The following is a 20,707-nucleotide window of genomic DNA, read 5'->3' on the forward strand; positions in this document are numbered from 1 at the left end:
TCAACTGCGGCGGCGTGACGCACTGAAGATTACGGTACCGCCCGCAGCCGCATTCTCTATCGGTGGGGCACGCGGACGCAACCGCTGCTCCGAACGCGATATCAGAAACTGCGCGACTTTCAGTCCATTTTACGTGTGTTTATACTACCCAGAGGGTGTAATTTTGCCACTCTAAAATTTACACCCTTTGAGTCATATCTTGCCACACGACAATAAACGTCATCTGTCTTGTCCGCGTTTTCTTTCTCGAGCGCTGCGAGCCCGGTACTTCCCAGTAACGAACGGCATGCGCGTTATCAGCATGACAGCATTGCCGACAAGAAAGTAGCGGGCGCGGCGTTTTCAAGAAAGGAAACGCAAGCAAGGCAGATGACGATTATCGTTGTGTGGCAGAGGTACACCCCAAAGGGTGCAACTTTACCTAAGAGTATATTAGACAAAGTTACACCCTTTGGAGTGTATCTCTGCCGGTGCTTTACACTCTTAGAAAAAGTTACACCCTTTGGGGCGTATCTTGTCTGACAACGATAATCGTCATCTGTCTGGCCCGCGTTTCCTTTCTTTAACGCTGCGAGCCCGGTACTTCCCAGTCACGAACGGCATGCGCGTTATCAGTGTGACGCAGCTTCTCGACAGGAAAGTACCCAGAGCCGAGTTTTCAAGAAAGGAAACGCCAGCAAGGCAGATGACGATTATTGTTGTGGGACAAATACACACCCCAAAGGGTGCAACCGTTTTAAGAGTGTAGCATCCTCATTGCATGGAGAGTCCCGGAACTCTGGTGGCGCCGTTTACTTTTAGCCTGAAATATAAAATTTTCCTTTATTTTAAAGTAAGGCAATGCTAATTTGCAACATAAATTAAAATGAGAAGGATAACGCTAACATGTCAACTGCTTGTACGTCAACGTTCCTAAAAACACCCGAGCGCGCTAGCACCTCTTGCGACGCGCACAGCACCGCGCACGGTAAGACACGATGACCCCGATACACAGAAGCTGTGGCGACTGGCGTGTTTTTGCCTCCCTCAAAATGGTGAACCGGCGGCTTCGCTTGACGGGCGCTCCTTCCTCTCCAGCAGTTTTTCTTAACCTCCTTGGCGGCAACGCAGCCAATTCGTCACAAAGCAAAACCGAAACCGAGTCACGGCCTTCGTTCAGTCGAATATCCGCATCAGCAAGCAACAATGGCACGCCCCTACGCCTTCTCGCACACGCATGCCCGCATTTTCACGCTCACTCACTTCGTTATTTACACAGCTGACACGGCTTGAGGTTACGTGTAATATCTCCTTGCACGTATACTCGTCGTCAGCTCACCTTAATTATCATGATCACGTCGGTCACGTTACTACTGTTATTTATACGATGTGTGATCGCGTATTTCAATTTGGAGGAGCTCAGGAGTTTCAATTATGAAGTTGACATCGTGAGCACACCTGTGAAGATCAGCGATGTAAGTACGCAATGTATCGCTTTGACGTCTTCCGCTGTCCCGACACACCAACGCTTTTGATACGTGTTATAGAAGTCCGGGGTGACGCCTGCACAGCGCTACTGGCCTAGGTTTAATTTGCAAACCGTAGTTACGTCTTTGAAGGTTAGTCACGGCAGACGTCAGTCATAGCACAGGAGCTAGGAAGCTGTGGAATATGATCGGTGGGCCGAAGCTCGCAATATTGTTTTGCCGAGTGGATACTGTGGAAATGGTTTCATTTCTTCATTTTATTTCCGAATTTTTAGTGATCGGTGATAGGAGGGGTCAGGATTGGTTCATACTCGAGAAGGATGAAGAGGGGATGGGTATGGTAAACGATGTGTTTGGGTTAATACTTCAGATTATTAATGACGTGTTACTAGTAACACCTGTTACTCGGGCTCTTCGATCTTCGCTGAGCTCAATCTGCATTGCTATCTGCAAGCGCGAGGCGTGACTGAGGATGACAATGTAGAAACATCTGAGCTTCGTAGGCAAACATGATCTTGGGTTGCAGCGCGAAGGGACACGGACACAGACTAGAAGCAGACAGGACGAGCGCTAACTCTCAATTAAAATTTTATTTGATGATGTTTGACCATAAGATCATGTTACCGTACCAACTCGCGCAACTTTCTATCCTATTGCGTAGGCAAAATCAAGATCGATATATTGCCATTTTGACACCGGTATAACGTTATGCGCCGCACTTCAATCGAATTTGACGGTAATTTTTACATCGAATTGGTTTCTCATTTCGTGTCACTTATGTTGCCTCTAGGATATTGGAGCATCGGTAATACTTATGATGACAAAGTTTGGACAAGAGTACCAGTGTTCCCTACCCGAGAGTTCCTACCCGACGGAACATACAGAGTCTGATGATGCTGAAGATGAGGCCCCGAACGTCTTAAGGTTACTGGAGCCGCTGAGAAATGCACCTTGTTTGACTAAGGTATGACACTGCACGACATATCAGCATCTTGCGCTGTAATTGCTGTTATGCTATGATCTCAATGCATTGCTTAGTGTCAAGCGTGTTTGTCAATATGTTGCATGCTTGATACATTGGGTTTTATTTTGCGCATTTTCCATATGTGCACATGTAACCAAACGTGCATTGGGCAGCATGCACTCTCAACTATGATGATAACAAACTGCTGCTATTTATACTTGTTTGATTTGATCCTGCAGCGTGGCACTTGCTTTTAATAGCAAAAAATTAATAAAGAAATGCATTGGGTTTTAATGTGCATGCTTGATTGGGAAAACTGCTTGAGCAATAAAGAAAACCTTATAAAGTGATTTACCTTGTGAATTTTTGCAGTGGGCACCACGGTTGTAGGAAAACTAAGCTTTAATTATTTCTTAAGGCCTTTCATTGTAATTGCATTTCATAACAGTCCTTATGTTTGAGTAATCGAAGTAAATTAGTGTATCATTTTGTGTAATTTGCTATTCAATGTTTTGATTTAACAATTTAATTGCTTATACATGTATATGTAGGGATGTCTTGTTACACATACAGAGTATTGGCTTCAGTGCATCTCCAATTATCTGCAGTATTTAACTTATTGGTAAAAATCAACATGCATGCAAGCTGCCAGGATGATGACTAATTTATGTTATCATGACTTTCAGACAAGAAACTGGTGGACGTATGAACTCTGCTATGGAAAGTCCATCAAGCAATTTCATGTAGAAAGTAAGGAGTCTGTTTGTTGGCTGTCTGTTTTTTCCCTCACTTTTGGGCATTTAAAACTTTCCACGAGTGCAGATGCTCTTGTGATATCACAATTTTTCAATTAGTGAAACTGACTGGTTTGTTTGCTAATTAATAATCAGTGGATTCAATAAAAAGCTTTGATTTACAGATCATGCAAGAATGTTTATCAAAGTATAGAATGGGAAGAGTTCTTCCCATTCGAGCAGGCTGCAGATTCATACAAGTCCCTACAGGGCCAGCATCTTTATTACATAAGCTATCTTTTTGTTTTACTATACTGAAACACTAGCATTTGATTTTGTGTATATTTGCATTAGTGTTAGAACAGTCCAGTGGTATGAAGAGGTTATTTTTCTATTAACTTATTGTACACCAATGATATCAGAAATAGCTTAACACCAGCAAGGCAAAAAAAAAAATTAAACACCTGAAGCAAACGCTAAATCCAAGGCACAGATTCTTTTTTTGTCAGATGTCTACAGCTAATAGCAGTGAGTGGGCTACTGACTTATTCACAGACCTTATAACTTTTACTTTTCTGTCATGCCTTTTGTTGTATCTAGCTGTGCACCAGATTCACCAAGCCCAGCTTGATGTTTTGACAATTGTATAGTTGATGTAACATTGAATGAGCATCTAGCTCTTTATGTGGTGTGAACAGTGCATCAGTGCTACTTGCTTAACACATTGGGTGTTTTTATTTCCCAGATGGCAAACCAGAAGGCGCAATCATATTTCTCGGTCTCTATGACTACGATTTTGACTGGAACAACGAAACAAACTTGGTATGTCTTTCACACATCTTCAATTTGCTGTTATACCAAGACGGGGCTGTATTTGAAATTAGTGAGCTGCATGTTTCTTCATTCATTTTTTTGTGGCTAGGAGCAGTTCAACAAAACAGGCCAACAAAAGTATCACAGCCAGGTCTACAGCCATGGTTCCAAATGTGACATTACCGGTGTACCAAGGAGAGCAGAAGTCAGAGTGAGTTAAATGATCTTTTCAGGTTTACTTCTGCTGAATGCTCAAGAGGTGGAGACCTTGATTTTTTTTCTCTTGTTTTCTTTTTCTTCCACTGAGAGGAATGTCATTGCTAGTCAAAGAGCACTATGTGGAGTCGAACAACAACTTATTTTATGAATAGCAGTGTGCAAGTATACTCGAAATTTTGAATAGGAATTGAAGTCTTTTCTATTTGACCTGTATTTGATTTAGTAATACACAAGTATTCATTTATGTTTAATATAACTTGTTACAACACTTGTTGGAGTCAACAGAGAGAAAGACAGATCCATTACTGTTCAACATGATTTTGCTGCAGGAGAGTTGTGGTTATGGTGGAGAGGTGCCATTTGCTGAGAAAAGGCAGAGTCATTCATTAAGTGTACTATGTACCCAATGCACAGGACAAGAAGTGTTTTTCCATTTTGCTGCCATCAAAATGCATCTGTCGCAGCCGGGATTTGATCCTGTGCCCTCAGACTTCGCAGTGCAATGCCAAAGCCACTATGCTAGCACGGCGGGTGTCATTGCACTTTGAACAGCTCAAAAGTTTAATTCACTCATTTTACTTTGCCTTCTACCTCACCTGTCTACCTAACGGTCTTTCTTGTGACGCAGTTATTGTGTTGCTCGTTCAGGACCAGTAAGCTAGCTAATGCTTGCCAGGCAGAATGTTGAACGGGCGGTTAGTGGCACCCAAAAAAGAAAAAGGTCAATTGTACCACTTGAAAACAAGACATGTGGCAACCCTGTTTGTGGTTTACGACCAGCGATGTGCATTCTTAAAAGGGAGAGAAAAGACAATGAAAGCATAATGTCGATCTTACCATGATCTTGCAAGGATGCTGTAATGTTATAGCGTTCGCTTAGTTATGTTTGCCCTGCTGAATGTGTGCGCAACTTTCTTTCCTGTAGTATTTCTGTGATGAAGACTCCACTGATTACATTGAAAGCGTGGAAGAGCCAGAGACGTGCAGCTATGTGTTCACGGTGCACACATCGAGGGTGTGTGCATTTCCACCACTGAAGCGGATATCTCCGTCCAAGCCCCACACCATCTCTTGCAGTCCCAGGCTCACAGAAAAGCAGTACCAGAAGTACCTGGAAGTCAAGGAAAGTGCGTCACTATACATTTTTCTTCTTTTTTATTATTTTTTATTTTTGTCAGTGTTCTTCTGTCTCTCTCTTTTGTGTGTGTTCTTTTAGTGCAAACTATTTCCTTCATGATCGGCGTTTTCTTTTTTATATTTTTACTCTTCACCCTTTGCCACAATATATTGTGGAGTGTTGGCTTAGATGCCTAACATGAGATAAAGGGGAACAAACCAGCTGTGATGGCTCGGCACGTTGTGGTAGAATAACAGTAAGCAACTGACAGAGACCAAAGGAGATATGGTGACACAGAAAATCATTGACTTGGCACTATGAAAGTCCGTCTTTGGTCTTGTTGCTTTGTCTGCTATTGTCTCTATTAACTTTATGATGTTGTACCACTTTGAGGAATGTACTTGTTATCAATGTGGTAACACGTAGTCATATTCTTAAACATGAACAATGGTCCATAACCCAAGGACTGTATGTTTTGTAAGTTGAATCTGCTGTAATCTGCATGAAATGGGCCTCCATTTCTTTATGTAATGTCATTCCAACATTATGCGGCCTGGCAACCGAGGTGAATAAAAATAAAATGGCCTGCAGCTGTTTTCGAACATGGTACATATGCGTGTGTGGTTGCTAGTTGCTAGAAAATGCCCTCTTGAACAGCTGAGCGACCTATTGCTCGACTACATGCAACAGGGAATCTGCAATTTCACTCTGAGGACTGCCGACCCTTTCTGTCAACTGCGTGAAACTCACGCCACTTTTCATGCTTATTGTGACACACCATAAGCATGATAAACATTGGCCAGATTTCTTTTATTGTCATAATAAAGCATTGCCTTTTGCAGAACCATAAACACCAAAACCCCAATATATATAAGGTAGGGGTACTGTCTGGTGGGGAGTTAATACCACCTTGACCCATTAGATTGAGTGGCACAGATGACCCACACTCAATGGTCCGTTGTGCTAATGAACATGAGGTCATGGGTTCAAATTCTGGCTGCATTTAGATAGACATGGAATGCGAAAATGTTTGTGTGGTGCTTAGATTCAGGTGGATGTTTGCAAGAACTCCAGGTGGTCAAAATTAAGAGTCCTTTATTACAGTATCTCATAGCCTTTTCGTTGCATTGGGATGTTGGTAGGATGATTTACCTTGGGTTCTTCCAAAGGGTGCAGGACTTGGGTATGGCTCACACTGGCGGCAAATGAATCTTGTCATCCACTTTCATTTTCCTTTACTTTATCATTTCTGCATTTCAGTTAAAACAATAAATAAAATTTCCTCTATAGTTTCCCTGGCTTCATATATTTTTGACTAACAATAATCAGGCCCTTTGTTTCCACTTTTCTTCTCATCCGTTATAAAAAACTTGCATCTGAAACAAAAAAACTTCTCTTTATATCTGATATTCGTTGTAAAAATATATTCTTTAGGTGCTGATACTGTTGAGAAAAATTTTTGATTTACTTGGTTATATCTGAAATTAGTTACGCCTGTGTTCAATATATTGTAGTTCAACTGTATATGGGAATTGAGAAACTGCTTTGTTCGGCAACTACTGAATTGTTGTGCACTTATGTTTATCACAAGACATGCCATGTTGGTCATTCCTGAAGTTCTTAATTGTAGGCAAACTATTCTTTCTGGTTGTTATCAGATGAGAAGAAATTGGAGGAAGAGAAGAGAAAACTGTGGCTGCTGGAGCAGCAGAAAAACCTGGAAGCCATCAAATCTTTTGTGAAGAAGGAACCCAGCAATGCCATTACCAACCTGGAGAAACCTGTAGTGGACATTGAAGAGGGTGAGGGCACTGGCTGACTTGAATGCTTTATCAGCCCTACACCCACTTTTTCACACCATGTTAAATTTTGAAGGGCCGTCACTAAATTTCTTCTCTAGTCTGCTTCTATGCATAATGAATATTGGGAACCATAACAGACGTTAGGGCTACAAATGGAATCGGAGAAGAAGGAAGAGTGTAAGCAAAAAAGAAAATGTGAGAAAAATAAAAAGGGGGAGAAATGGACCAGAGGAGTAGGAAAATACGAGAGGCATGTTTCCGCAACAAGTGAATTGTGTGAAACAGTGCTTTTTGAGCACATGTAACAGCAAATTTCCTACCAAGAGTATGCCACCTTCACCATGTGCACTCTGTAAGATGCAAGGAAAGAGGGTGGCACGTCTAAAATTGCCACAGTGCTTTCCTTGGCTTCTTTGTCTATTGACTCTATATGGTCATCATTAACAAAAATTGAGCCACTCGGTTTCCGTTTCTGTCTCCTTCATGTCTGGCCGATGAACTTCATGTTGAATCAGTATGAAATGAAACATAGGTGAAAGAAGGCATGTGGGACAAAGATTAATGCCAACTACTAGCCATTTGTTTGGAAGGTTCACAGTCACCCTTTCAACTGGCCACTCTGTATTTGCAAAGTTAATTTGCAGCTAACTTCTAAGGTAACACTAAACTTTTCAAATAAATGGTGGGTAGTTGGCACTTGTTCTTATCGTTTCTGTGAATTTTTTGGCCTCAGTGCAGATGACTTTTTTTAGGCCTCGATGATCAGAGTTGTGCTGAGTTTGGCTTTACACAACCCTTGTTTCAATAAGCAAAGCATGATCAGTCATCACTCCACATACTACCATTCCTAGTTTTAGTGACGTGAAGTTACAAGTCAACAATCTTGTGGACATGTTTGCAAACCACGGTTGTTCTTTTGGAACTCCAGATAGTGTTATGTAGTCATACATGGCTGAACAAGATGAGCAGCTAAGACTGTGGGATAGGTCAATCATACCCTTGTGCATAAACGAATGTTTTCTCACAACTTCAGATGTTATCAAAGGCCAAGTGCAACGAAATTTCATTTTAGCTAAATTTGTTATAAATGAGTAGTATATACCACTCAACCAATCTTGGCAAACCCATGGACCTATTTACTGTATAGTTTTTTTTGCTAGCAGCCTGAAAAGATCATCTAAGCAGACAGTGTGCACCTTATGATTTCACTATGACGTAAATCCCAGTATGCTGCATCCAAGATTGTTCAGCGCACCATGATCACCAGGTGTGTAGGCGGCTTCACATTGCCACAGCTGGAGATCCACAGAGCCCGGTCATGTGGGAGCCTGTGGTAGTTCGAGCATCTCGCGCAGCAAGTATGGAGAGCGGGCTTGTCGTGGCACCCCGAGGCAGCCATGGTACCTACGCTATGCAGCAGCGTGGCCTCCAAGAGGGGCACACGTGTGCTGTTGGAGTCTTGGAGGCCATGCTGAGAAGCCATGCGTTAGGTCATGCATAACTTCCAGTAAGCGGTAATGGCAGTGTTTTTTTTTCAGTGTCAATATCAAAAAAGTTTTTTTTCTAGCTTTCTGTGATGCTCCTGCTCATATTTCAAAGGTCAAATTTTGTACGGAGGCTCCTCTATATCTCCATTATCTTAAGCTAGGCTTCTTACGCAGTCCAAAATTTCTTTCCAGTTGGCCTTTAAGCAGTCATAGATATTTGCTTCATGAGATTTCTTATGTGAACCAACATTATGGTTACAATGGTGAGAGTGAAATGCTGACTCGCAGTCAAAATGTTTCGTTAGCTTCACTGCGATAATGACCGAACGTGTGTTGTGGACATGGCGTATGCCTGGCTGACTAAATTGCTAAACGCTGACTAAATAAAAGTCTAGCTGTCTTTTATTTTATAAAGGGATATCTCTTTAGAAAATAAAAGTCAGCTAGACTTTTATTTTTAAGGGTTACTTAAAGAATGCCTGCTTCTTCTACTCATTTGAAGGTGCAAATGGCATGAAAGAAAAGCACTAAATTTTGTGGCTCCTTCACTGCACAGCACGACCGGAGGTGCCAGCCGAGACGCAGAATGATGAAGCGCCCATTCTGGAAAATACACGGAACGATGTGGCAAAGCAGTTCAAAGAAGTGTTCAGCAAGGTTGGTGTTTATATTCACTGGTACATTTAACTCATTCTCCAATTCAGACCAACGTGCACATAGTGCACAGAGTTTTGTACAGGTGTTGTTTCTGCTTGTCAGAAAGTTGTGTTAAGATGAGGTCATGCATTGTGTACCTTTTCTGTTCAAATACTTTTTAGGACAGATGCTTACATTGCTTCTTTTCAGAAGGGAGAGGGCGACCTTCATGATGAGGCCACTGCCCAGTTCAAGGATGACAGTCATGCGAACGTGAATGCTGTCCTCGAGAGGCTGATGAAACGTCTAAAACAGATGGAGGCTGATGCTGAGGATGATGCAGAAGGGAGTGCAGGAATCGCCTCTCAGCAGCATGTCGCTGAGGGACAGCAAGGCAGTGAACATGTCGGAGAACCGGACAGTGCTGCCCAGGATGTGACAAGTGGTGATGAGGTTGTGGAGGATGAATACGATGGGGAGGACACCGGTCGCTTGGTCAGCAGAGACGGGCGTCAAGACGTTGGCGAAGAAGGTGGTAAGTTTCAGTTTTAGTTCACGGTACTTGCACTGGCAAATACAAAATGCAGACCATGCTTCATCATTCCAAGGATAAGTACATGTTTCTTTTTTATTATTATATTTTTGGCTGCCACATTTTATAACCATCTCTGACTGAATTCCTCTGTATTTTCTTGTTTTGTTAGCTGTGGCAAGCTGCAACTTCCTCAAAATGCTGTTGGCATTTTTGTTGCATATTCCATTTAATCTATGTAACATTGTCCATTGTGTGCATGTGCAGTGTGAGTAGTGTAGTAAGTGTTGTTACTTTTTATTTGTTTAATTTGCAAGATGGGGGGGGACTTCTGGCTTTTATGTGAAGGCTCACAAGGGCCTTGCTATCCTACAATGACCTAGTAGCTGAACAGTCATCTTGTAAGTAGCTGCTGCTGCAGCTCCTTTCCTGTGAACACACTTTCCTCCAACATCATGATATTGTCACAGCTCACTTGAGACAAGAGCGGAGAGCGGTATTTAATCTAGACAATTAGAACAAACGTTCAGTTTAGGCTTCTTCTTCTCTAGCAACCTCGCTTGCACATACGAGGTCGTCGTCCTCGTCGTCAGTGTAGTTGGGCACAGATGACGTTACGGCATTTGCCCCCCTTCAGAAGGAGCATCGTCCCGATGTTCGGCGGGTAGCACCCGGTGTCCAGCTGACCAGCAGGTGTCCATGTCATTCAGCAAAATAAGGTTTCATGCGCACCACGTGCATAGTCTCAGGCAGGTCCTGACGGCGCCTCGAGCAGGATTGGCTGTCAGGAATGACTTCATAGTTGACGTCGCTAAGGCGTTGTAGAACCTTGTACGGTCTGAATTATCAGCGCAGAAGTTTCTCCGCGAGGCCTCGGCGGCGTACTGGAGTCCAAACCCAGACTCTTTGGCCGGGCTGGTAGACGATGCATCAATGGCGTTGATTGTAACGTCGCGCATCACGGTCTTGCTGGCTAGTTATGCGAATGCGCGCGAGCTGTCTTGCTTCTTCGGCACGCTCTGTAAAATCTGTGGCGTCAGTCTCGGAATCGCTGGAATCATGAGGAAGCATAGCATCCAGCATTGTAGTCACTTCTCGACCGTGGAGGAGACTGAATGGCGTCGTTCTTGTTGTTTCTTGCCGAGCCGTATTATAAGCAAACATTACGTAGAGTAATATTTGGTCCCAGTTCTTGTGTTCCACATCGACATACATGCACAGCATGTCTGCGAGAGTCTTGTTGAGGCGCTCCGTAAGTCCATTGCTTTGCGGGTGATAAGCTGTCGTCCTTCTGTGTGCCGTGCCACTGAGCGTGAGTACAGTTCGCAAAAGTTCAGCCGTGAACGCGGTTCCCCTGTCGGTTACGATGACCGCTGGAGCACCGTGCCTCAGGACGACGTTTTCGATGAAGAACTGCGCGGCTTCGGCTGCTGTGCTGCTCGGAAGTGCCTTGGTTTCTGCATAACGCGTAAGGTAATCTGTCGCAGCTACGATCCACTTATTTCCGGCAGTTGATATTGGGAATATGCCCAAAAGGTCCATCCCAATTTGTACAAACGGCATTTCCGGCACTTGAACGGGATGTAATAGTCCGGCAGGTTTTGTAGGTGGCACTTTTCGTCGCTGACAGTCAAGGCACGTTCGAACGTAGTGCTTCACCTGTGTTGCGAGCCGTGGCCACTAGTATTTCTCTTTGATCCGCGCTAATGTTCTTGTGTAGCCTAGGTGGCCCGAGGTAGCTTCATCGTGACAGGCCTGCAAGATTTCACTGCGGAGAGGTTTAGGGATAACCAGTAGATATCTCTTCCCTGTTGAAGAGAAGTTCCTCCTAAAAAGAACACCGTTGCGTATGCAGAATGATGACGAGTTCCTTGAGAACAAGCTGGGCTTGTTTGTGGTGCAGCCTTCTAAGAAATCAATTAGTGAAGCGAGCTCCTGGTCCTCTTGCTGTTGTTGAGAGATGGTAGCCGCACCAACAACTCCTAAAAAGCCTGCGCGTTCGCCCCCATCTCGACCTGACGACTTGATCGGTGATCTGGAAAGGCAGTCAGCGTCTAAGTGCTGCCTTCCCGATTTATAGACCACTGTCATGTCTTACTCTTGAAGCCGTAGGCTCCGGCGTGCCAAATATGCAGATGGATCTTTCGTGTTGGTTAACCAACAGAGAGAATGGTGGTCACTTATGACTTGAAATGGGCGGCCATATATGTACGGGCGGAACTTGGTAATGGCCCATACTACAGCCAAGCATTCCTTCTCCGTGATGGAGTAGTTCGACTCGGCATGTGACAGTGTTCTACTCGCGTAAGCGATGACTCGCTCAGCGCTGTCTTGCCACTGAACAAGGACAGCACCTAGACCCACGTTGGTGGCGTCGATGTAGATCATTGTCGGCGCATCCACGTCAAAGTGGGCAAGAACAGGCGGAGTTTGTAGACGGTGCCGCTACTCATTAAATGCCGCCTCCTGCTCCTCACCCCACACAAACGTGACATATTCTCTGGTTAGGCAGGTGAGCGGTGAGGCGATGCGTCCAAAACCCGCAATAAATCGCCGGTAATATGAGCATAGGCCCAGAAAGCGTCTGACTGCCTTCTTGTCCGTAGGCCTTGAAAACTTTGCGACGGCTGCGATTTTCTCAGGATCAGGTCTGACACCTGTGTGACTTACAATGTGGCCCAAAAACTGTAGTTCTTCATAGCCAAAGTGGCACTTTTCAGGTTTTAAGGTAAGCCCGGCGGACCGTATGGCTTGAAGAACTGACCGTAGCCGACTGAGATGTTCATCAAATGTGGCAGAATAAACAATCACATCGTCTAGGTACACTAAGCAAGTCTTCCACTTAAGGTCTGAGAGAACAGTATCCATTAGCCTTTGGAACGTGGCTAGGGCGGAGCACAAACCAAAAGGGAGAATTTTGAATTCATAGAGCCCATCAGGCGTCACAAACGCAGTCTTTTCGTGATCCCGCTCATCGACCTCTATTTGCCAGTATCCATCGATGAGAAGTAACGTGTATGCCGTAGCCTGTCGAGGGAATCGTCGATGCGTGGTAAGGGATACACATCTTTTTTCGTAACCCGATTGAGCTTGCGATAATCGATACAAAACCTCAGGCTACCATCCTTCTTCTTAATGAGTACCACAGGCGATGCCCAAGGGCTTTTCGATGGCTGGATGACATCATCTTCTAGCATTTTCTTGACTTGCTGCTGTATTGCTTCACGCTCTTTCTTAGCCACGCGATACAGATGCTGTCGGATGGGTATTGCTGTTTCCTCCATAATGATGCGGTGTTTCGTCAGTGGTGTTTGACGCACTTGGGACATTGTAGAGAAGCAGTCCTTAAAATGGTCAGTCAGTTCTCTGAGCCTTTGTTTCTGTTGCGGCGCTAAACCTGGGTCAACGTCGACGACGAGTGTAGATGGCATCGTATCGGTGGTTGATTCCTCTTTTATAGCAAAACAGTGTTGGACGTGGTCAATTTCGTCAAAGTACGCCACAGCGGTGCCTTTACTGATGTGCCAGCGTTCATTGGTAAAATTTGTCAGTAGTACCTCTGTGCGACCGCCGATTAGGCTGACGATACCCCGAGCCATGGCAATACCTTGATGGAACAGAACTGCAGTTAGTTGTTCGGTTACACCGTCCTTGTCAAACTATTCTCCGCAACTTACGGAGACAAGACTGCATGATAGTGGTGGTATGCAGACGTCGTCGTCGGCGACACGTAACGATGTACGTCGGCGCTCTTCGTCTTGGCTCGTGTCTGTACTAGTTCACAAGGTTATCTCGCCGTCCCGTATGTTAACCATGGCGCCGTACTCCCGCAAGAAGTCCATTCCAAGGATGAGTGATCTGCAGCACTCTTTTAAAATCATAAAAGTGGCGACAAAAGTTGTATTTCCTATCTGGAGCCGTGCAGTACATTTTCCTGTAGGTATCATTATCTCGCCCACGGCATTTCGAATATAAGGGCCCATCCATTGCATTTTGACTTTCTTAAGCCGGTCTGCCAACTGCTCACTCATGATCGAAAAGTCTGCACCTGTATCAACCAAAGCTGTCACGTCGTGCCCATCAATTGTTAAGAGTAGGTCGGCACTTACAAATTCGTCGGCGTCCCGTTTCTTCGGGTTGCTCTGCTCGTTTCTCAGCAATAATGGGGGATTTTCAGCGGTTCGACGACTTGCAACCTTCCCCCCGGAGGTCGCTGATTTCAGTTTCCCCACTGTGGGCTTGGAGAGAGGCCTCGTACCATGTCGGCGAAACTGCGACGGTTCGGCGAAGAATAACGTAATGGAGACGGCGAGCGCGACCAAGGATTAGCTGAGCTGCCTTGTTCCCGAGTGACACTGTCGTCAAAGCGTGGATATCTCTCTGGAAACTGGCGCGGAGTGGCAGGTGATATTTCCTGGGTGCCACCCTGGCGATGAGGGCAAAAACAATAATGTGCCCTGGTTCGCCGCAGTGAAAACACAATGGTCGGCGATCAGCAGTGCGCCATACGTCGGTCCTGCAAAGCAGGGGTCGCCTGAAATGCTCCCTCTGTATCCAGGCAGCAATAGGTGGCCACTGGTGGTACTGCTGTAACGGCATGGTAGAAAGCGGGCGACGGACAGCGTCTGCGTAGCTATATGCGCGTGGCTCGAAGCGCGGCTCGGGACTCAGTTCAGGGAGTGGCTCAGGAGGTGCTAATTCTTGCCGAATTTCTTAGCGAACAACTTCAGCGACCAAAGCAACAGTAAACTCCTTCGGTGTCACAGTTTGCTTCGCAATCTCCTCGCGCACAATGTCTCTTATCAGTTGACGCAGCGAGGTCTCGTCTGTCACTGTGAGTACTGCGACTCCTGCAGGCGCATCGTTAGTCAGGCGTTCGTATTGCCGACAACGCTGCTGGAGCACCCGCTCGATTGCTGTGGCTTCCTTAATGAATTCTTCCACTGTTGTAGGCAGGTTACGCATGAGACTAGCGAATAGCTGTTCTTTGACGCCGCGCATGAGATGGCTCAGCTTCTTCGAATCCGGCATGTTGGGATCTGCGCGACGAAACAAACGAGACATGTCCTCGGCAAACATGGAGACGCTTTCATTGGGCTTCTGAATGCGCAACTCGAGAAGGCGTGCATTATCCCGGTGATCAGTGCTTCCGAAGGTGTCAAGTAGCCGACGGCAAAATTCATCCCACATTGTCAAATGTGCCTCGCGGTTTTGGAACCACGTCCCTGCGCTACCTTCAAGAGCGAAGTACACATTGGAAAGCTTCTCGTCTGGACGCCACTGATAGACCTTAGCTACGCGTTCGTACTGGTCCAGCCAGTCTTCGGCGTCTTCGTACGTGTCACCGCGGAAGCTTGTGGGGAGTAGATTGTTTTGGATATTCACCTGTGTTGGACTTGCAATCGCCATTTCCTGAGACGGTGAGGTCGCTGACGAAGTTCGTTGCAAGAGACCGAATTCCGGGCACAGACCTTGCAGGCAGCGGCTTGCTCGGTGCACAGGTGTCTCGATGCGTGGATGATGTCTTGAAGGGCTGGATGCAGGGCTACTCGCAGGAGTCGTCCCTATCATTAGGCGATGATGCGATACCCAGCACGTCGACCAGTGTCACGGCTCACTTGAGACAAGAGTGGAGAGCGGTATTTAATCTAGACCATTAGAACAAGCGTTCAGTTTAGGCTTCTTCTTCTCTAGCACCCTCGCTTGCACACACGAGGTCGTCATCCTCGTCGTCAGCGTGGTTGGGCACAGATGGTATCGCGGCAATATCTCGGCTGCTATACGTTTTACTCTACTGCACCAGTAAACATAATAGCTTTTGGCCAGATCCCTTCAAGCACCATGTCCAAACTGTGCTTCTGGCAGAACCGAAAACAAAAGTACTTTTGTGAATGATAGGGTGGTGCTGCCACCTGATGGGAGAGAATAATATCACTGTGCCAATGCTATGGCCTGCAAGATTGTACAGTGCAATCAGTTGACTGTTCCCTCAAGCCATGCTAGAGCCCACTGCAGTCATGGACAGAGTAACCCAGACATAGCTCCTTGTCAGCACAGCAATACAGCTTGAGCACAGAAGGAATGGCTAAAAAGGAGGGGAAGGCCATGAAGGCATGACAGGAAGGGCACTTGATCATTGATTATTGTGCTCACGCAAGGTACCTGATAAAAATTTACAGTGGAGAAGACTTGTGAGGTGATGAATTTTAGTTACCATATTTTCCGGTAAAGTTGCACCTTTGTATAAGTTGCGCCCCCTTCAAAACGGCAGTCTTTCCGAAAAAAAAAAAAAGGAAACATACCGTATTCGCACAATTCTACCATGCCCCCGATTATAACTCGCAGTTATACTACCGCCCGAACGTCAAAAAAAAATAATAATAACTTGGTGCCGATTCTACCATGCACATCAAGTAACTAAACTTGAGTCAACGCGCAGTGTGTTGAAAGAACTTTATGGGACATACAGAGGCACACAGACTCGCACACAGGTGAATCTTAGTGACTAGATGCTATCAGGGTCCGACGACACCTCCTTCTCGTTGTCTGTCAACCACAGATGTCGTCTTCAGTTACATCTAATCTATTATAAATGCCACATTTACAGCAAACTGGAAAATGGCGACTCCAAACCAAGGCATAAAAACAACGTCCGTTCGTTTATACTGAGGCAAGCTACCTTACGTTGAGCTTTCTATTTTAGTAAGAATCAGTTTCGTTTTGATTTTGAGTAGAATTAGCTACAATTGTAATGCGCATGAAAATTTGAACACACCCTTTATTATAAAAGGTGTGTATTAGAATTGCGCAAATACAGTATATAAGTTGCACCGGTGTATAAGACACACCTGTTCATTCAGTATACGATTTGAAAACTTGTTGAGGATCAGGTTGTGAGAAAGTGTGATGAAAATACGTGCTTCCAGTGGCCGCCGCCTCTGCACACATCCCGCAGTACGCTGTGCTAACATGCGTGCAAGCGCCTTCAAATGCCTGGACAATACTTTTCAGAAGTATTTTATTCCGATTGCCTCAACAACTCTATCGATAGCTTACATGACGACATTTAGTCAACACCATCAAAGTTGTCCTCCTTCGAGCCACTTAGAAACAATGCAGCTACTTCAGGTTGGGGTTCTGCTGGCACATCATTGTCGTCTTCTGACTTGCTGGTATCCAACTCACCAACATCACCATAAGTCATGAACGGGATCAACCCAGCCCTGTGAGACCTTCAGAAGAACTTCAGTTTGGCCTAGTTGGTGTTTACTGCATATCATATCGGCTGCCCGCACCCCCCTATTTCTTTCTTATAGGGGGGGGGGGGCAATTGGGGGGGGCCAGACATTGCCTAGCAATGCAATTGAATAAAAGACCAAAGCCGCCTTTACAGCGTTTGTATGCTTTGCCGCCTAACATGTATGTATTGGAAGCTGACTTTTGCACACCTGTTGTTATTGTGCCACACATATTAGTCCCTTGCCCATTTCTGTTGCTAAAAAATCAGGTGCGCATTAGATTTCTACTTCATTTAGGAGCTTTCATGTTATTTTTATGTTACTTTTCTACTTTGAATGCATATAAGGTGGGTGCTTTTGATTCAGGGTAGCGTTAAAATAAGGCAAATACTGCCATATGAATCAACAGTGTGTTGTGGCATTTTTTCTGCATCTTGTTTAATTCAACCTGCCGGATAATTTGGTCAGTTTCGACAGTCCCATCTGGATCAAATTAACGGAAGTCAACTGTTTACGATTGAAGCATTGAAGCAGTCTTGGCACAGCTGCAGGGCTGGTATTTGTATCATTTTTTATTAACAACCTTTAAATAGCACCTAGCAGGTGGCACATGCACCCAATGGTTAGTGGATATAGCACAAATCTCAGCGTGTTGCCTCCGAGATTTTCAGCGTGTGGCAGACACTGTCTAATCTCGGAGCTCACGGCAAGCCAGTCCTGAACATTCTAGATTGTATGTCATTTTCTGTAAGAGTTAATGGTAGCATTTTCTTCAGCTGCACTATCAAACATCTACTTTTGCTATCTCTTCATTATGCATCCACTCGCATTTCAGGCAAAAAAATTTGTAGAAAGGCTGCTTGATATCTGCACTGTCTGAAAGTAAGCTTTCATTGCGGTGCAAAATTTTCTTGCAGTTGATCTTTAAGCAGGAGTGAGTGAAAGAAATGCACATGTAAAGAAATAGGATCAATAATACAGTTAACTTCTGTTAATTTGACCTTCACAAGATGATGAAATCGATCAAATTATCCAGCATGTTGGCATTAAAAGAAGAGGCAGAAAAAGAAAGCTCAAAAACACTGCTGCTTCATTTGGCAGTATTTGCCCAGCTCCCATATGCCCCTAAATGTTATGTGCACTCAACTTTTATGGGTTCATAGCAGAAAACAGTGCTCACCCAAACATAATGCACAACCCACTTTACAACAACAAAAAAAGGCTTGCCTCTGATTCTGGCAATCAGAAAGGAGATAAAACGTGCAGAGTTTATCGTCACAGAATGGAAATTTGTCTCCAACATCATAAATCGCGAACACCCCTTTATTGCTGTCCGTGAATCATAATGTTGTTGCTGTCCGTCCAGCCTACTGAGTTTGAAACTCCGCATTCTTTTAATCGCTCCACTACAGTCACGAAGGGGTTGGTGATCCACACATAGAAAAACCACTTCACCAGTTTTTCCTGCAATGTGCGGAAGTCTACGAAATGCCAAAACATGTGGTGTAAAGCTGGAACCGCATGGCACATTTTTCGCTCGCGAAAAACGCGACGCGCGGCAAACGGCTGCGTTGCCGCCGATGCGCGAGCACCCGTACGAAAAAAAGAAGCGGCGCCTTCGCGCCGCGTTTTCCGTGTTGCCAGGCAATATAACTCTCAACGACATGCATTGTCTCTGTTACCGCATATATAATATGTCCCCAAACTTACAGAAAACTACAATAAAAATAATCTTAGTGTAATTAGACAGCAACGTTTTTTTCCGAAGTGTATTTATCAAGCTAGCTTAATTTCAAGCAGCAATATTGTGTGCGAAACTGCGACTATGTACCTTCCGCATGCTGAGAGGCCGCTGCTTGTTTACAACTTCACATAAAGGAGTGTCGGCCGCTTACTACCGAGAAGAAGAGGTGATTGTTACGAGTAAGGGGGATGCTGATACTGAAGCAAGAAAAAATGTGGGTCAGGAGGTCTATGTGGGTGCGGCCTGCATGGCTGAGAAGAGAGCGAGTACCATACACTAGTAATATTATTTCAAATTGTCTTGTCAGCATTAGCGATGAGACGCGACGCTTCTCCACTTCAGTTATTAGGGCCTCGTTGAAGGTTGCTTTGTCCATTTTAGGTGAACATGATGCGCGAACGAAATCACGCTAGCACGTGTTTTCCCTGACGTGCACGCCAGTTTTTTCGAGGAAAAAAAAAATGCGCCAAGGAGGTTCCGTCGAGATGCGCAGAGAGCAGAGCCATCTGGTGGCAAAAAAAGAAACCAAAATGTCACGTGACCAAATGCCATGTAACTTACCTGAACTCTGATTGGCGGATGCGCGTGACGCGTTTTTTTCTACTCCGAGCAGCAGCACGCAGCGGCGTTATTTCATGACGGATCATGCTGGGCACGCGTCAAAATGACGCGCGCGTCCCACCATCCACGCGTCAATCGCGCCTGAAATCGCGCCATGCGGTTCCGCCTTAACTCTGTTGCCACGAGTTCTGATATAAAATAAGTTGCCTGTCAGATGAGCTTTCGTAATTAAAGGCTGAAAGTGGTGAATCATCGTTGCCATCCTATGCAAAAGCTTGTTTTGCCACCGTCTTGTGATTTCATGTCGATGATGCTGGCTCTTACAGTAGGCTGTTGCTAACGCAGAACCTTGGTTTGGGCGAGTTGGTTCATAGTCAAACTGTTGGAAAAGCAGCACTAAGAAACACAGGGACAGAGACACATAGTACAGCTTCCCTCATGTGTACTATGTGTCTCTGTCCCTGTATGATATAGCAATGCTTTCCCAACCGTTCTGTTGATTATACTGCAGATAGGGTTTTGGTTCCGTATCTTGTAATGCACATTGTTACGATCAGCCAGAGGAGGTAGTGACCTTCTAGACTCTCCTGCACCACTGCAACGAATTGCTTCGTGAAGCTAACAAAACATCCCCTCGGGCAAACCTGTGGCAACAACAAGGCGAGACATGTATGGCGGATCGAGTGTTGCTTGATTGTTCACTGTCACAGTGGCCATCATGGACAAGGGGAGCAAGAAACTCCTGGAAAAGGGCATCCTACAGCGTTTCCTCACAGGCTCTGGTGACCACCACAGTCCTATGACAGGCACTCCAGCTAATTGCTGGGTCATCTCAGGAACCAAGACGTGCCAGATTGAGTCAGGCGTGACAGTCCCTGTCTATGAAGCTCCCCTCCTATCTGCATGTTCAGTGAACAAAGGTGCCGGAGTGATTGTGTGAACACTTGCCCTCAACGTGGATCTTTCGGCGACTTTGGACGCTCTGATTAGAAGGAGGTGGGACAGCAGATTTTCCTGGCCTTGGGATCTAGAAAGGACAGAGGGAACTTAAGCAGACATTTTCGGCTCCTCAGGGTGTTTCAATCCAGTCATGCTAGACTGTTGAGACATAACGTTCTCCAGTACTCCTCGTTGTCGATAAGAACAGGTTCCTCCCTTCAACAATGTCCTTAACGTGCAACGTCCTTACCGTGGAGTCAGACGACGGCATGGGCCAGTTGCCCCTTTTGACATGGCCGACACCAACTCTTACAGCATGCAGTTTTCAGACAATCTTTTTTTAAATGTATGCACTTGGATTAGCTAATTACTTATATTTGATTGTGAGCTTCCATTGTTTGTTCAGAAAATTCATAATTTTTCATGTGCATTCAAAATTTGCTGTGCAGGCAGAA

At 45.1% G+C, this 20,707-nt stretch overlaps 1 protein-coding gene across 2 annotated transcripts in view; it reads left to right on the forward strand.

The window, feature by feature from the left end:
- The first annotated feature begins 1,200 nt into the window (after nt 1-1,200).
- Nucleotides 1,201-20,707, forward strand: part of LOC142582642 (uncharacterized) — a 28,603-nt gene continuing 9,096 nt past the window's right edge. The window contains exons 1-9 of one of the 2 annotated variants that reach the window (XM_075692557.1): nt 1,201-1,454; nt 2,257-2,430; nt 3,117-3,180; nt 3,910-3,986; nt 4,093-4,188; nt 5,122-5,323; nt 6,972-7,115; nt 9,159-9,259; nt 9,449-9,773. In XM_075692557.1, coding sequence (XP_075548672.1) covers nt 1,329-1,454; nt 2,257-2,430; nt 3,117-3,180; nt 3,910-3,986; nt 4,093-4,188; nt 5,122-5,323; nt 6,972-7,115; nt 9,159-9,259; nt 9,449-9,773 — 1,309 coding nt within the window. In that variant the 5' untranslated portion in view covers nt 1,201-1,328. Of the gene's footprint in view, nt 1,455-2,256; nt 2,431-3,116; nt 3,181-3,909; nt 3,987-4,086; nt 4,189-5,121; nt 5,324-6,971; nt 7,116-9,158; nt 9,260-9,448; nt 9,774-20,707 lie in introns of both variants that reach the window. The other variant, XM_075692556.1, reaches the window with a different exon arrangement.

The sequence above is a fragment of the Dermacentor variabilis genome, chromosome 5 (assembly GCF_050947875.1).
Source record: "Dermacentor variabilis isolate Ectoservices chromosome 5, ASM5094787v1, whole genome shotgun sequence".
Taxonomy (NCBI): Eukaryota; Metazoa; Arthropoda; class Arachnida; order Ixodida; family Ixodidae; genus Dermacentor; species Dermacentor variabilis.